Source organism: Drosophila busckii, chromosome 2R (genome assembly GCF_011750605.1).
Source record: "Drosophila busckii strain San Diego stock center, stock number 13000-0081.31 chromosome 2R, ASM1175060v1, whole genome shotgun sequence".
Classification (NCBI taxonomy): domain Eukaryota; kingdom Metazoa; phylum Arthropoda; class Insecta; order Diptera; family Drosophilidae; genus Drosophila; species Drosophila busckii.
The window spans coordinates 18,809,801-18,827,216 of NC_046605.1; the positions used below are offsets into that span (position 1 = coordinate 18,809,801).

General features: G+C 40.1%; 1 protein-coding gene across 1 annotated transcript; it reads right to left on the reverse strand.

Annotated features, from left to right (window-relative positions):
• Positions 1–631: 631 nt before the first annotated feature.
• LOC108595251 (protein Optix) lies at positions 632–12,212 on the reverse strand. Its single transcript, XM_017980455.1, has 4 exons — positions 11,750–12,212; positions 9,982–10,100; positions 9,670–9,919; positions 632–1,930 (listed from the first exon to the last, which is right to left on the reverse strand). The coding sequence occupies exons 1-4, from the start codon at positions 12,034–12,036 to the stop codon at positions 1,183–1,185; spliced, it is 1,404 nt and encodes a 467-aa protein (XP_017835944.1). The 5' UTR covers positions 12,037–12,212; the 3' UTR covers positions 632–1,182.
• Positions 12,213–17,416: the final 5,204 nt, after the last annotated feature.

The window sequence follows — 17,416 nt, forward strand, 5'->3', positions numbered from 1 at the left end:
AACACTGAAAAGAAATCTTTTGACTTTTGATTATAGCACAGAATAGCGCTTAGTATACCATAGTATACTTTTCTATAAGTTTTAAGCAATATATTAAAGAATGTAAAACGTCGATGAAATTTTAAATTTATTGTTGACAGCTTGCAAGAATAAACGAAAGCTAAAATTATTTTATTTTCAATGTTTAAGTTGAATTGGAATTTAAACTAAACTTCTTTCCTACATGTCAGCAAAATATTAACTTTCAACAGAAAGCAACCAGTTTTCAAATTTAAAGAACAAACTGAATTTCACTCTGATGAAGTTTAATCTTTAAATTTCTTTTTCTCTGTTATTTTTTGAAAGTCGCCAAATGAAGTTTTCCAAATTGTAATTGGAACAGAAAGAAAATTTTGCTTTTCCATGTAATGGAGTTTTCGAAATGGAGTTATTCTAATAAAATTCTTGAATAAATAAATCCAGACTGAATTCCGCATTACTGTCGACAAAGTATTGCTATAGAGGTAATTAATTATACATTTCAATATAAGCATTGTTGCATTTTAAGATCCTTTTGTGAGACGAACATTTCAAAATTCATTGCCTGTTGAAAAACGTTTTATTCGAGTAATTAATGCGATAAATATTTTAATTTGTCGATTTGTTTTCATTTTCTTTTTTATTGCATTCTATATGTATACGTAAGCACTAATGATTTGCATACTTAAACTCTATTTACAATTACGTACACACACAAATTAGAATGAAAAAACGTATGATTTCAATATTTTGTTAATTTCAGTTTGCAGTTTCGATTTCCACTTCAGTTGCTGTTGCTGTTGCTGTTTTTTTAAATATTTGCATATCAATATGCGCTTAAATCTTAAATGTCTATCTTTGAAAATCGTGTGCGACGACAAAGTTTGTTCAATAGTTCAATATCTCAATGCTCGGCTGTAGTTGCGGCTGCTGTTTTGTTTGCTTAAATAGGAATTAGTTCAAGGTGCAGAGGAACAGGAAACAGGACGAGGCGACGAGGCAAGGAGCGCGTGAATGAGTTTCTATTTATGAGAAATTGCCTGTTATTGCTTTGGGTTAGCTCCAAAGTTTTCGCTTAACTACGCTTGACTTAAACTACGAATTGAAACAATTTGTATAGCTGGGCTGGGACTGGAGCTGGAGCGGCACTTAGATCCGCTGATATCATGTAATCTCGGGCGCGCTGTGCTTCAGCTCCGGCGATGTGGAGAAGGGTCGATGCAGCAGCTGCGCGCTATGATGATAACTCGTCGTCGTCGCTGCCGTCGTCGTCGTATTGGTTGCCTCGTGCCCCACGCCCACGCAGGCGGCGACTGCTGCCGCCGCCGCTGCCACTGCGGTGGAGTTGAGTTTCTCGGGTGAATTGATGCGCAGCTTGGGCGGCGGGGGCACGCACTCGACGCTGTAGGCCGCCGCATAGGCGGGATGATGCAGGTGCGTGGCGCCACCGTTGAGCGCCAATGGCTGCGGCAACTGCGGATGCGGCCGGATGACGATCGGCTGTATGGGAAACTGCTGGGACATCTCCTTCAGGTTGCTAAAGCTTTGCAGGTAGCAGCCGGCATTAAACAAACTGCTGGCCGCATCCAGTTTGAACGGCGGCAGGCAGCCGGGCAGTCCAGCTGCTCCCACTCCGCTCGCTCCATAGGCCGACGGCAGCTGCGGGGGCGTGGGCGAGGGCAGCGAGCTGCTCAGATCTCGCGGCTTGTCATCGTCCACGCTCAGACTCTCCTCGTTGGCGCCGTTGGACATGCTGCCCGGACTGTGCTGCAGTTGCAAGCTGCTCGGCACGGGTGAGTGCGTGCCCAGCGATATATCCGAATCGGAGCTATCCGATGGTGTGGGCGAGGCAGCGCCATCCGCACGACGACTGCGGCAACCCAATCCCGAGTTATTCTGGTTGTGCTGTATGCTAAAAATATGAGAGAAAATATTTGAAGATTTAATATATTGGAAATAATTTAAAATTTTAAAGAAAATTATTACCCCTTAATTATCAAATTTTAAAACAAAAACTAAATTTTTAAATACATACTTTTAAATTTTATTTTTAATATTTTTTGTAATCATTTTCTTTTATCGTGGACTGTTCATAGTTGATATTATCTTTTCGAACTTGTTTTATTATTATGAAAAATATTCTATATATATTTTCTAGCTTGCTCAATCCATGTTAACCACCATCTATTAAAATTTAATCATAGAAACGGGCGCTTCTTTAAAAAATATATATAAGTATCAATAAAATCAGAACATGTTAAATATATTAATATGTAGATTATTTAATGAGTGCCCTCAAATATTGAGCCGATGGTCTTGTAGTTATAAATTAAAGAGAGCTAAGTCAATGAAGAATGTTTTGTTGTTGTTGTCTTACTCTGTAATCGACTAGGCCTACAACTTATTAGAATATATGTCCTATACTATATCTTTATATATATATATATGTATACATATGTACTATGCATGCAATAAATATGAATTTCTTGTAGATAGCCAATTAAACATTTTGTTTAATAAACTAAATGCCATAACAAAATTATGAATGCTTCCAGATGTCATATTATTTTCTTGCCGTGTACTGCTCAAATGTTCAAAGGAGATGAGTTTTAATTTCTTAAAAATAACTGCAAGTACACAAGCAACATTTTTGTATTCAAGAAAATTCTTAAAATATAGCAACAATTGGAATATTTTCTTGGTAAGAACTCCCCTAGATTGCGCTTGATATATTAACTGCTGAGTGAATGTTTTGTTTGTTTTGCTATCCATACAAAATATATCTCTTTCATTATGTACGCCTTTCAATTCGACAATTCAAAAGATTTACAAACTGTGTGAAATTCAATAGCTTGGTCACACTCAATTCAAAATAAGTTAATTGCTAAGCGATTTATCAAATCAACAATTAATCAAGTGTAACAAATTCGCAGGCAATAAAATGATGTTGTAAACTTTATATATTTAAATGCAAGACTGTAAAAAGGGCTAAGGCGGCGGCGGCACCACTGTGTGGTGTTAATTAGTGAATGTGCAATGTGCTGTGTTGCATGTGGCAGTGGCAGTGGCAAGTACCATTAAGCGGCTCATTTGTCGCTGAGGCAGGTCCATAAATCTGACACAACTTTCACACATGCTTAAGACAAATTATCTGTGGCCAAAACAAAGGTTCGCCCCTTGGCAGAGGCCGCGGAGGCACACAGAGAGAAAAGAAAGAAGATGACTTGATTAGAAGCAGTGGCGGCATATTTATAGAGCCATCAGTGGAGTGGAGTGGAGTGGAGTGAATGGTGGCAGGCACAACTTGAGATACATCATCATCTGCATCGCCGCTTGACTCCTGCACTGTCATAATTATCGGTTAGGATTCGCTCAACTTGCCGCAATTTGTTGACCCATCAGCATTAATAATGTCCCAAGCCAAGCTCCACCAACTGAAGTCCGAGTGAAGTCTGAGTTGCCATTCGCTTGTCCTTTTGCCAGCTCGGCTCGTGTTGTGTGATTAATGATTGCCCCAGCAGCAGCAGCAGCAGCAACAACAACAGAGTCGCCACAGCGAAATGTATCTGCGGCTACCTTTGCTTGTTGCTTGCCGCACTTTTTTTTTGTTATAGTAGAGAGTGGTCGAGGCTGAGGCTGAGGCTGAGGCATGAAAATGAAATCGTTTAGTTGCCTAATGCGCCAAGTTGATGGATTGTTCATTCGCTGCGCTTAACTGCGGCACCCGCTGCTGAGAGTCGCCGGCATGAGCTACATCTGATTATTGCAGGCTCTCGATGAGAAAGTTCAGCGCGCGGTGGGTCGCGCTCTATAAACTCTAAAACTCTAAACTGAAATTTTAGCTGCTCTGTTAGCGGTAGCAACTACGCTTGAGTAGCCTGTTGGCAGTCCCAGCCCAGCCCCGTGCCCCAAGGACGTGCAGCACGCTCGGCTTGAGCTGGGCGACGGTTTCCAAGCAATTGGCTAAACAGATCAGAGTTAAGCCCCAAAAGGTACTGCGTATGTGTGGAATTCGATACTGTGGCACCTAAATGACACGTCTGTAATTACCCGCGTGGACAGAGCGAGAGCGAGTGAGCGACAGAGAGCGAGAGCGAGAGCTAACCCTTCTTGCTGTTTAAGCGTAACCCGATCGCTGGCATCGAGACATTGAAATGTATTTAATCGGCTCATGTCAGAAGATTCATGTATGTGTTTCATTCGAGATTGTGAAAACTTATTCAGCTGCAATGAGTTATATCTCTCTCTGGTAATATGATCCCCACACATAGGCCAATATTGAAAATCACAAAAACAGCAGAAGAAAAAAAATATATTCTCAAATTAAATATGGCTTAGGGTCCTCCAATAGCGCGATGAGCGTGTGGATTTGAAACTATTTTGAGCTGGGTTCGCTTAGAGGACTTAAGCTTTTGACTGAACTTTATACCTTTTTCGAAAATCAATAAAGGCAACGCACTTTTAAAAATAAGCTGAAATATATACGCCCAAAGATTGCTGATGAAATTTGTGAGCAGTAAAATGAATAAAATAAAAATAGTTGAAATTTAATAATGAGTGCAAATAATGTGATTATCAAATATTAAAAATATTTTAAAAAAGATATTCGACTTTAAAACAAAATTTTTCTTGCAACTGTTTTGTTAATTATTTCTCAGCAAGCTTTTAATTTGAATTTTAAAGAAAGCGTATCCTAAAAAATTATAGCGTTGTGAATTGAAATATTTAAAATTAATAGATATAATATAATAATAACCAAAAAATTATCGAAAATAATGTTATTATCAAATATTAGCATTAACAAAAATCTTTAAGAAATATTTTAAAAAGATATTCGACTTTGAAACAAAACAAAAAAATTTATTATTGCTCAGCAAACTTTTAATTTGAATTTTAAGCAAACTACACTCTTGAAAGTGAAATAATTTTAGAAATAATGCAATACATCTATAAAATTATCATCAGCAAGCCAAATTACTCACACTCTATAGAAAATCAGGCGTAAAAATTATTCAAATAGGTATTTCCAAAAGCTGAAAATGAACTCAATTGCAAATTCAACGCGTTTCGATAATTGTGTCGCTCGAATTGAAAGTTATAAATTGTGTAAATATTTAGACAGCGCGGCACAAATCCCAGGGGCTGACAAAAGGGGCTGCTGCTTAAGTGGACCAGGGGGTGACAAAAAAAAATACAGAGAGCGAAGTGGTGGGTTGACAATGAAGCTAAACGCAATCAACGTTTATTTTATTTGTCGCTACGCTATGCAGATCTGTTGACAAACAGGATTTAAATTTGTTTCAATTTGAATACTGTTATCTTTTGCTCAGTTCCAGTTTACAGTTTTCGCCTATTTACACAGTTACTGTTACTCTTCGCTAGACATTTCACTTGTCAATGAGCAGAGCAAGAGCAACCAATCGACATTCACATCCGGTGTCGATGAGTCTGACTCTGACTCTTACACTTTAGCTTTCAGCTTCATTCTTCAATTCATCGATTCAACTCAATTCAATTTTAGTTCGCTTTGAAGTGGGCGAGGCCGTCCATAGTATAATGCACATTGTATCTTGTATCTTGTATCTTATAGCTTGTAGCTTGTATATTTTTCTCACAAGCCACCGAAACGGTAGTTGTGTTGAGCAAACAGCTCTTGGAGTGTACGAGCTGCGTCTCCCAGCTTCCAGCATCATGGGTATGGGTACTTATGGCCGCACTTCAGCGCTGTAGCCTGTCCGTATTGCGCGGCCAAGTGGGTACTCGGGATTTGGATATTGACAATGGTGTCGGAGCAGCTTCTGCGTCTTTGCTCTCGCATCAAAAGTTTCACATCGGCTTCCATCGCTTCTGCTTCATTAGAATTCGAGTTCGAACTTTGCTGAGAAATCGATGGACAAGCACTTGAGCTTTGCAGGTTCACAGGCTCTCGTACTACACTCCAGCATCGTCCTCTACTACCATCGAGGAGCCTCTTTCCTGTTGTCGGCCAGCGTGGTTTCACATCAGCGCCCTCTATACATATCATTATGATAGACACTTGAGAACTTGCTCTCTCTGCAGCTACAATGATCCTTGCTCACTAGGGATTACCATTGTATGAATGGGAGGCTTGAGCATATTCGTAAACTCTGTTAAAGTAACCGCCCTAAAGGAATAATGAATATTTGATAGGGACTACCACCTCGAGACATTACAAAACATATTGTTAGTGACCTGCTTACTTGACATTGTTGTTGTGCATACAAATCTCTAAGTCTGGAGCACCACGTCACACACACACGCACCTGATATTGGTTAAGTTTCTGCTGACAAGCTTGCTGATTAGCCTCCCGCCCTCCCCGCTTCGCGACCCACAAGCACGTATCTGGGCATCGAACAGCCGCTGTCCAGCTCGATGCAGCTCCTGCGCTGTGTTCACCCCACGTGACCTTGGGCAGAGTGCTTAGTGGTACAAACGAGAGACGATTGCGATTTGCACCTATGGAACTTCACCCACAAGAAACTAATCTCCTGACCGAAGTTCTGAATTACACGAATTTCAGCTTGGCCACGCATCTCAAGTGCCACTCAGTTATGAGATTTAACACGAGACAGCCCACAACGCTTCACTCAGCCCCCCACCTCACCCGACGTCAAGCCTCTCGCATCGTGTACTAACTGCCGTTGTCATCTGTGAATAGAGCTCGCTGGGCACATCACACGCAAACATCAAACGGCAGCTGCTCGACTTCAGATCATAGAATCACCTAAATTACAGACGCAACTGAACTAAGCAACACCTACATAAAGCAGAAGAGCCCATTGTAAAGGCGTTAAGAAAATAAGAATATATTCAATTCAGAATAATACATAGAACAAAAAAGAAATAGCTCCAAAACTAAAAGTTGGAGGTACCTAGCAGCCGAAGCCCGCAGGCGACCGAATATGGTAACTATCGTAATGATCACTATGCAAAGCTCTGGTTATGCTGACAACTGATGCGCACCACAAGTTCATGAGATATTTAGTCGTTAATCGCAGTAGAACAGATATTCATTTATGAAGAAAACTATATCAGAGCCACGCGATGTGAAATTCTGTATCCTAGATAGACATAAGCGAGGAATAAGAAATAAAGGACTGCAATAGCACTCACATCAAAAGTTCAGCATCCCGAAAGAACCAGACTAACGTCATATGCCTAACTACAGAACCAGCTACGTGAGTGCGGAACCAACTTATGACTAAAACACAGATTCATGTCTGGATTTGCACCCTAAATAACAGTGTCATGCCATTACATAAATACCAATCAATCCAATTCAGCCACATTGTTCACATTTAGTCAATAGCCCAATACTCGTATTACCACCGAAAATGACTCATCACACGACTTGCCTTCCCTAAATATCCAACGCTCACTAGTATGCTCTGCTGCCACGGCTACTATATGCCTAGGACATATTCACGTTTTAATAACTCAATTTCAGTTGCATTTGAGCCTTTCTAATGCGCTGTCTTCCAGTTTTTATTTTGCTCCATCGTCTTGATTGATAGACCAACCTATAAGCAGGCTGGTAACAAGCTTGCGACTCCAGACTACTCCAAATCCACAACATGACAACGTTGCTCAAGTGCAGTAGCAAAAATCTTAACAATTTTTTCAGCACTCAATGGCCCCCACCGCCCCATCGCCCCCCACCCGCCACAGCAAGTGCTTAGAATGTCTCAGTTCCAGCCTGATGTTGAGCGGGGTCTTTAAGGCTCATCATTAACGGCTGGCGCTGTCGAAGTTTTGATGCGAGCGTCATTGTCGTTGAATGGGCAGACGGAAGGCAGCGGCGGCGGCGGCGGCGGCGGCGGCCAAACCGAAGCGAAGTCAGTCATATGAACGGCTTTTAATTTCATATTTTGTTATTTTTTTTATACCATTTTTTGTGTTTGTGCTCATAATGCGAACGTGTTGCCGGCTTTTTCGCTTGTCTGTCTGTCTGTTATTCTGTCTGTCTGTCGGACTGACTGACTGACTGTGTTGTCTTGTCTGGGCTGCTGCTGTTAATAGCATGATGAAGCTCAAAACTCGAATTTGCAGTCGAAGCGCAGGCTTCAAAACTTGCGACTGGGGGTTGCCACTTGCCACTTGCTTTGCTTTCGGCTCTGGCCTCTGAAATGGAGTTGTAATGCTTGTTGGCGACTACGCCGACTGCTGCTGCTGCTGTTGGCTCTTTACAAGCAACAGCAAATATAATCGCCATCATTTTAACTAATGACCCGAAAAAGAGGCGCTTGGCTTTGCCTCTGTCTTGGTCTCTCTGGTCTCTGGCGCTTTCTGCAGATTCATTCAAGTTGAGCTCCTAACTTAATAAACACGGCCTGGGACTAAGATTTCGAAAGAATGCCAAAACGTTTGGCAGCACCAATGCCAGAGAGCACAACAAGAGAGAGAGAGAGACAGAGAGGGAGAGCGTCGTACACAGTGAAAAAATAAGCAAAGGATGCCAAATTAAAATTGGAAATTTAGCTTGTAAATTATTAATATTGTAATAAATATCAAAAAAAAATAAAACACAAAAAAAGTAAAAACTAAAAGATACTTAAATAAAATTACTTTAAGGTATCAATTCTTTCAAGCTTTCACATTCCATGGAGCTAATTTCAAAATATAATTAACAATATTTGAAAAAAAAAATACTTGAATAAAAATATCTCATAATTACAAATCTTTGAAATCAGAATTACAAACGCTAGAAAGCGTTAAAATTCCATGGGATCAATTTCAAAATATAAAAAAATACTTGAGTAAAATTTTTAGATAAAAATTCAAAATCTTGCAAATAAGATTGTATATAAAATTAATTATTTCATTTTCTTGCATTTGAACATTTTGAATATTAGTTTGTGATCTTATCAAATTGTGCTAAGTTAGTCTTCAACTAATTTGCAGCTGATTATTTTTGGAATACTTGAATAAAAATATGTAAAAATCACAAATAGGTTTGTATACAAAATTTTCAAATGCAAGATTCTAGTCCTAGTCCTTAACTAATTTGCAGCTCATTATTTTTGGAATTTTTTTTCGGTGTAAGTCAGCAGCTCGATCTCTTAGCAGGTAGAGCGGGTCTAACAACTTGAAAGTATTTGCGCATCTGCAGGAGCAGGAGCAGTGTACTTGAGAGCAAGAACCAAAAAGCGATTCGCCAAGTCATTCCACTTAACTTGCCAAGAGTCAAATGCAAGGCGCATATCGAGATCGCCAGACTACTACTATATATAAATATATATGTACAGCTATATATGAACTTCGCGCGAATTGTGCGAGTTTTCTTTTACTTTTTGCACCTTTACAGAGTTGCTGTTTTTATTATTATTATTTATTATTATTGCTGTTGTAACTCTACAGCTGGCGGCTGTCAGCGTCAGCGTCGGCGGTCAGTTTAATGTGGCCGGAGGAGCGACCGCAGTTGGAAATTGAGAACGCTTCGCTGGCAGCGCCGACAGAGCCACGGCACGAATCAATGAAATGGAAATGCGCGCGGCTGCAAGCTCCTGTTGAAGCTACACCCCACCCCATATCAGTTTACCCAGCTTGAGCTCCAATTACAATCTCTAATCTAATGTGTGTTCGCTTTGGTTTTGTTTTTGTTTTTTGGTTTTTGGTTTTTTGCAACTTACCGATTCTTGGCGGCGGCGGCACGATCACGCTGGCGTCGATTCTTAAACCAATTGCCCACTTGCGTGGGGTTTAGACCAGTGGCCTTGGCCAGCTCACGTTTCTTGGTTGGATTCGGATACGGATCCTGTAGGTACCATTCGCGCAGCAAGCTTCTCGTGCGCTCCTTGAAACAGTGCGTCTTCTGCTCTCCATCCCAAATCGTTGGCGGCAGTGGAAACTTTTTGCGCACACGATATTTGTCCACAGGACCTGTCCGAACGAGTATGAGAGCTTAGCTGGATACTTGGCTTCCAATTGACTGACTGACTTACCCAGCGAGCGTCCGCGCAGCTTCTCGGCCTCAATGTAATGCGCTTCCAGCCACATGGCCTGCAGTTTGCCATAGCTTGCCTTAGTAAATTTATGATTCTCTATTATTGCATACAATTCCCTGCGAGAAAGAGAAAGACAGAGAGTGAGAGCGAGCGCGCTCGTTAGTTTCGTAGCAATTAACAACCCTTTTGCTTGCAGCGCCACCCCAAAAGCAATTTGCCACCAACTGCCTACTGGTAAATAACAATTGCTCCCGCTGTGCTGTTCTCTGCTCTGGCTTATTGGCCACGCTGCTCTACATTCTTTTCTGTCTAGCATATGTATTTTTGTTTTTGAAACAATTTCATAAGCTCATTGATTGCCTCGTCACTGGCGCTGACAGTTCCAGCTGCACTAAGCTTGTCAAATTTGTTTTAATTGAAAGTCATTTATATACCAATCAAATCACTTGCTACAGACAGCACAGATATAAATATTGTGATATACATATGTTTACTATATAGCGCATGATCTGTCTGATCTGTCTGTCTATATGACAAGTATACAAATTAATGAGCTTAGAAATAGTTTAGAGTACAAAATATGCAAATTTTATGTAGCAATAAAATGGAATATATTAGAAATATATTTAATGCTGACTTTTTTTTTGAAAAAGGCAAAGATTTTAATCGCAAAACATTTTGATTTTAAATAATTTTAATTTGCATTTTCATAAATTATACATAGTAACTAAATATATTAAAATATTTTTCTTTTTTGAGCATTTAATGCCAATCTATAAGCTTATCAAAAACTTCATTTTTAAATTTAATTTTAAATATTTTTTGTAATCATTTTCTTTTACCGTCGAATGTTTATAGTTGACATCAAATAAATAAATAAATATTAAAAAACACTCTCAATTAAAGTAATAAATTTATACGCAGATAAATTAATTTTCTATAAATTCACTAAGCATGAAAATAATAAAAGATGGAGCAAACTTATTAATTCAAATTCGTAAGTAACAAATTTATTAATCTGAATAGTAAACTATGCAGCAGGTTTTTCTCAGTGCAGTGTCTGTTGCATCTCACAGATGCAATCTATCGTACTACAACATTTATCAAAAGATGCTTAACAGTTGTTTAGTCAGTGTGTCAGCTGTCGTAGAGTTGTTGGGGCTATAATAAAATTGAAGCATTTGTATAAGTATGTCTAGCAATTAAGCAAGTGTAGACAAGTTTGTGCGCTTTATAAAAGCCCAGCTAGCAAATCAAGTTTAGTTTATTGCAAATATGCTAATCGCTAATTGTTAAGTTGGCTTAGCTATGGGATTGACAATTGTCTGCGACTGTTTCCGGCAAATGGCCAATACGCGCTTTATAATAAATTTGTTTATTTGCCAAGCTTTATTATAAATCGTTTAGAGCGATGTGTAATCTGAGAATTTATTTTGCACAGACGGAAGCTGAAATGTCAGCTCGAGACTCGAGAGCACCATGTTGAGCATCTTAGTGTTCGCCCCATTGTTCGGCTGCGGTGTTTTATTAATCAAAGTCTGCTTCAATTGTTTGGTTCTTTAATTAGTAAATTAATGCCATTGTTTATTAATTTAGCGCAGCATTGTGTCTGCGACAAAGCTTTGGCAAAAAGGAATAACTATCAAATAACCAAGTTGCTGGAGCTTAAGGTTAATCAGAGTGTTCTGTTATTTGAGATCTCTGTGGCCTTCACTTGCTGGCTAAATGGCAATGGCTAAATGGCAATGGGCAATGGAGCGCCTACCTGAAGTTACCGACATGATAGGCCACAACGGCCCGGGCCCTGAGCACCGCCTCGCAGTTGAGTATCTCGTGCATGTTGGGCAACGCCACCGGCAGGCTCCAGAGGAAGCGAGCAAGTCGCTCAATGTCGCCGGAATCTTCGAGAGTCTTGCAAACGATCTCCACCTGGGCGGCGGAGAAGGCGAGCGTCGGCACCGCCAATATGGGACTCGGTGCTATAATCTGATGATGTGTGGGCGAGAATGTCTCTGAGGGCGGCTGTTTGCCCTCCGTCGGTCCAACGGCCATTTTATGCGTCGAATCCACTGTGAACTAATTCGCATACTATTCCGCACCCAAATGAAGCAATTTTGCAGCGATCAGATCACGTGACGTACTCAAAGCTTTAGTTTTCGACTAATTAATGCGTTTTTGAACTTTTGAATATTTTATGCGTAATCACAGTCACTGTCACTGGTCACTGTCACTGTTACTTTTGCTTGGCAAACATTTTCCTTTAGCGAGGATCACAACGCGTTTTATAATTTATATACAAATATATATATATATATATATTGATAGATAGATAGGTAATTTCTTATTATGGAGCAATTGCAGTTGCAGTTACCCGACGTTAGCGACTACGTAAGCGCAACTGGCTAAACTAAATCCGGGTGCTACGCGCTGCGCTAGGGGCGTGCTTATGGACCAGACCAGACCAGACCGAACCGTCGAGTAGAGTAGCGTATAAAAAAATACGCCAAATAATGGTCTTGTAACTGAGCTGCCTACTAGGCGACGGGCAATGGGCAAACGACGAGGATGACGACGGCGACAGCAACGACAACAACGACGGCGGCGGGCGAGCGCACAACAATGACGAGCCACAGATACAGATACTCTGGCAGAGAGACCAGCTACCAGCTACTAGCTACTGCTGCTGCTGCTGCTGCTGCTGCTGCCGCCAGCTGCCACACACACACACACACACATGCACGCATGCACACATAAACGAGTTGTATACAGCCGACTGCCACTGAGACTGAGACTGAGAGAGAGAGTTACAGAGACACCACCATGCCAAGCAAGCGGCTGTTGGGTAGGCGTTACTCTCAAGTCGTCTTGCACTGCGATCTGAGTGGCCTGCCCGACTGACAATCACATGCCGTCTCGCTCGCACGCAGCGCGCGGCAAGCTGCATGCTATGATAGCGTTTGCGTCGCTGTGTTTGTCTCGCTTCCACGGCGGCATTGCGGCTGCGGTGGTAGTCCAGGGCACCGGTAACGTTTAAATGAAATGTATATAAGCCCTACACACACACACACACACGCATGCACACATACACACAGAGAGACTGAAATATATACAAACAGTTGCAATTACGAGGGTAGCACTACAGTAGGGGGAGAGAGCGGCGTGAAGAGAGAATGGGTCAGTGAGAGGAAATACGGCACAATGATGAAGAGATGCTGCTGCTGCTGCTGCTGATGGTGATGGTGATGAGTGAGGCAGCAGTTCGTTGATATTGATAAAGAAATCAAATAAAGCGGTAAAGCAACAGCAGCAGCAAATGGCACAGTGGTGCAAAAGCTTGCAATGAGCAAGCAAAATTATGTAATCGTTTTCAGCATGTATAAAAAGTATTTATTTGTATTATTTTAAATTATTTTAAAAACAAATGTGCAGTACTGTAATAACTAGAACTAAAAACTTGAGCTGCAATTAATTAGCTATATAAAACTAATAATTTTTAAACTTAATAGAAAAAACAAGAACTTAATTTTTAAATACTTTTATATTTAGTTTTAAATATTTATCATTTTCTATTAGCGTCGACTGTTCATAATTGACATTAAATAAAAATAAATTTTATACACATTTTTTAATTCTTAAATTCTTAACTAACAAAATATCATTTGTAAATCGAATAAACGAATGTTAATGGAGTATTCATTTATAATCTTAACTTTAAATACAAATAAAAAATAAGTAACTTTGTATTGAAAAGTGATATAAATTAGTTTTAAAAGAAAACTTTGTAAAATATTTATTATTAAATAGTTAGCAGAGCTTAGCTAACTATAAGTTTCAACCTTTTGTGCTTGACTACTTTTGCCCCACTGTAAGAGCAGCATATTGTCTGTGCGCTGGTTAAGTGTAGCAAAAATGTTTGACATCATGTGGCCGGGTCGGTTGAGCTAGCTTCTCGACTAACGGAACCGCTGCGAAATGAACCCAACCTTAGCCAGCTTACCCAACCCTCTCGAGAGGTTCATGCAACCAAAATTGATTCAACAACGAATAAAAAAAAATGTTGCAGTAGAAACTTTTTGTTATGCGCGTCGAATAAGGGAAATATACAGCAGCTTGGTTTTTAGCTACATGGCGTTTATATATATATATATATATATATATATAGAAGATGAATGAGGCTAAAATGTGGAGAGGGAAAGGCAACCCACTCCCACTTTGATGTAATGTTCACGCTTTGTCAGAGTGTTAACAGATTAGTTGTTTACATGCCACAAGTAAATGAGTTTTCAAATTGCCGCCATGCGAAGGCGTGCCACTGCCGCCGCCGCCCACTTACCCAAATACCACCCCACATACACACACACACACACACATATATACGCTTATGTATATGCGAGACGCCATAGCTCTAACTGTAGCTATAGCTTTAGCCGTATCTGTGTCCGTATCTTGTTGAGGTTGGTGTGTATCTGAAACCGGTGTCGGTGCAGCTGGCAGTTGCCGCTGTTTGGCTCTTGTTAAATCTGAACGATGACTTTTTGAGTAGTTTGGCTCGGCATTTAGGATAATTGCATTAGGCCAGAGCGAGATAGCAGCATAGACCGACAAGATGCAAGCTTAGATAACGTATACGCATTGCGCCAGCTCCCACACACGTCTTCAGCCCAACATGAGGAGCTGTCATTTGTATGTTATGTAGCATATCCAGCTCCTGTGGATATGCTCATTATCGTATCCATCAACATCTTTTATGCGTTGCCGCATTTTCTTTTGGAATTGCTGAAAATAAAACATGCCATCACCCCTCGGAGGGAACACCACTGAAGTGGTTTGTGGTAGATGTAGATACGAGTGGCTGTCGTTATGAAAAGAATACGAAATGAAGATACAATAATGGCTGAAGGGAAGTTTCTTTTTTTATGCGTTTACACATGAGCTATTTGTATTTGGCAATAATACTATTTATTAGATAATATTTCAGCAAAATAACGCGCAATAAAATTGATATAAATTTTGAAGGTATTTTAATATAGAGTTAGTGGGTAAATCGACTAAGCAATTTGCAAGAATTCCTATTTTTTTCAAAATTAACAAGAGTCTTTTGTATATTTTTTTTTATAAAGTCTAACAATTAAATATATAAGCGGAGTCTTCAAGCTGAACAATAAGATTTACTATCGAATTTTAAATTTAAAATTTAAATAAATAAGCTGAATCTTGAAACTGATTTTTGAATCTTTTCATTATAGCTTATTGTTTCTATTGCAAAGAACATTTAATTTTAAGTACTTAGCTTAATTATTTATTCTTATTATTTTCTTTTATCGTCCACGGTGCTTAGTCAACATTAAATAGAATTTAAAAAAAAGGTTAGAAAAATGTTTTTAATTTCTTGAAGGTTCTTAGCTTCACTTTTGTCTAGCTCACATCAAAGGGCAGCTCCAAGCCAAAAGTCTAATCAACTTTTGCCTAATAAGCAATCTGAATTCCCCAAATTTAATTGCCTAACGAACCAATACTTATCCGCTATTCTTAGCCGCTGATGTGATATGGTTAACAATACGCTCGGGGCGTTAATCAAAATATCAAACTGCACAAAATTTCAGACTCAATAATATGCGCCTAAGAGTATCATCAACATAAACTGAACTGAACTGTGTCACTGGCTCAATCAAATCATCCGCTCAGTGGTCCATTTAATGACAAAATGTGCGCTCGCATGAGCCGCACGCCACCCACTGTGCATATTTAAAGCGGAGCGAGAGCGAGAGCGAGTGCGAGCGAGCGAGATAGCGACAGGTGTGTGCACAAAAGGTTTCGAAAATGTAATTAGGACAAATGTGCGAGAGAGTAACGTTATGCAGTCGAAAATTTCATTTAGCCAAAAACAATTAAAAGGCAATTAAAAGTGTTTTGCCAGAATGCGCTTGGTTGAGCTTTAAAAGGCAATCCCAATCCCAATGTGTGTGCACAGTGGAGCGCAAGTGGAAAAAACACAAGCAAAGCGCCCGCGGCTAGCAAGCAAATTTACGAAGCTAGACAAAGGACCATGATACATATTTATATAAAAGTTGTTGGCATTGCCTTTGCGACTCAATTTAAGATAATTTAATCTGTGCTCATGTTGTGTGGGCTGTGCTCACCTTTGTCAGGGTGTGTCCTGCACAGGACATACAGGACACACTTCATATCCAATTTACCGTGCCACAATCAAAACGAAAAAAATAAACTCAAATTTATTTTATTGCACACACTCACACACACTCAAAGCCAAACTTGAATATTTATTTATTTTGCTGACAACAAAAGGGATCAAAACTCAATTTAAACGTTACACAAATCGTCTTCATGCTGTTGACTCTGCTTTGAGAGAAGAGAAGTTCGTTAGCCTTTAAAGACTTGGGCTTGTTGCTTAAAGCCCTGACAGACAAAAATACCAAGTTGATAATTAAAAGTTTTGTCGTTGCAAATATTTAATATTTTAATTTATACGCAATTTAATAAATCGACAAAAATCGAAAAGGCATAAACATCAAAATCAAAGTACGACTCGCTGTCGCAGAGCAGGGAATAGCTTCATAAGCAATGATGAAAGATCGGCGCTGTTCCAAGGCATTTGTTCAATTTACATCGCTCCCCTCTGCGCTGCGGGGCAGCCAAGTCCGCGCCGGCGTTTAGACCAAGGGACAGTTTGCACATATTTTTGTATTGAAGCTGGAGCTGTAGCTGTAGCTGTAGCTGGAGCTGGAGCTGTGTGCTGGTGCGATTGGGCTGCATTCCATAGTCATAAGGCTCTAAAGGAATGCCTTTGGGCATTAGGTCGAGCAGCTATGCCAGCAATGCTCCGCAAATGTATTGAGCTGCATTTAATAATTATGACGACGAACAGCAGCAGAGTCGCCGTCGCCGTCGCTGTCGCTGTCGCAGTCGCAGTCGGAGACGGAGCCTCAAGCTTTGATGATGACGGCAACAGTCACAGTCGCTGCTCTTCGAAATTTGTGATTTTTCGGCTACTACGCCTAATGGATATGTCAGAGGCTCAGTGTCATCAAGGCTGTGGTCACTGCGCAGCCGAAAATCTCTGGCTGGCTACTGTGGACTTGCCTGCTCCTTTGGCTTGTGGTTGCGCATATTAATCAACTCTTTGGTCTGTCCGTCTCCAAAAACTAACTATAGTGTCGCCTTGCACAGTTGGCACTGGCACTGGCACTGGAACTGCAACTCGGGCAAGTGATACGCGGCACGAAACATGCGTAAAAGCTCAACGAGATTAGGGGCTACCACAAAGTTAGGGCTGCAAAAAATAAATAAATTAATAAAGTGATGATACTACTAATGCAAATATTTTTAGATAGGAATACATAAGTGTTTAATAAAGTGTTAAATTTTTCTATAATAGATGAGCGATATTAATCGTTCAATTAAAGACGCGATG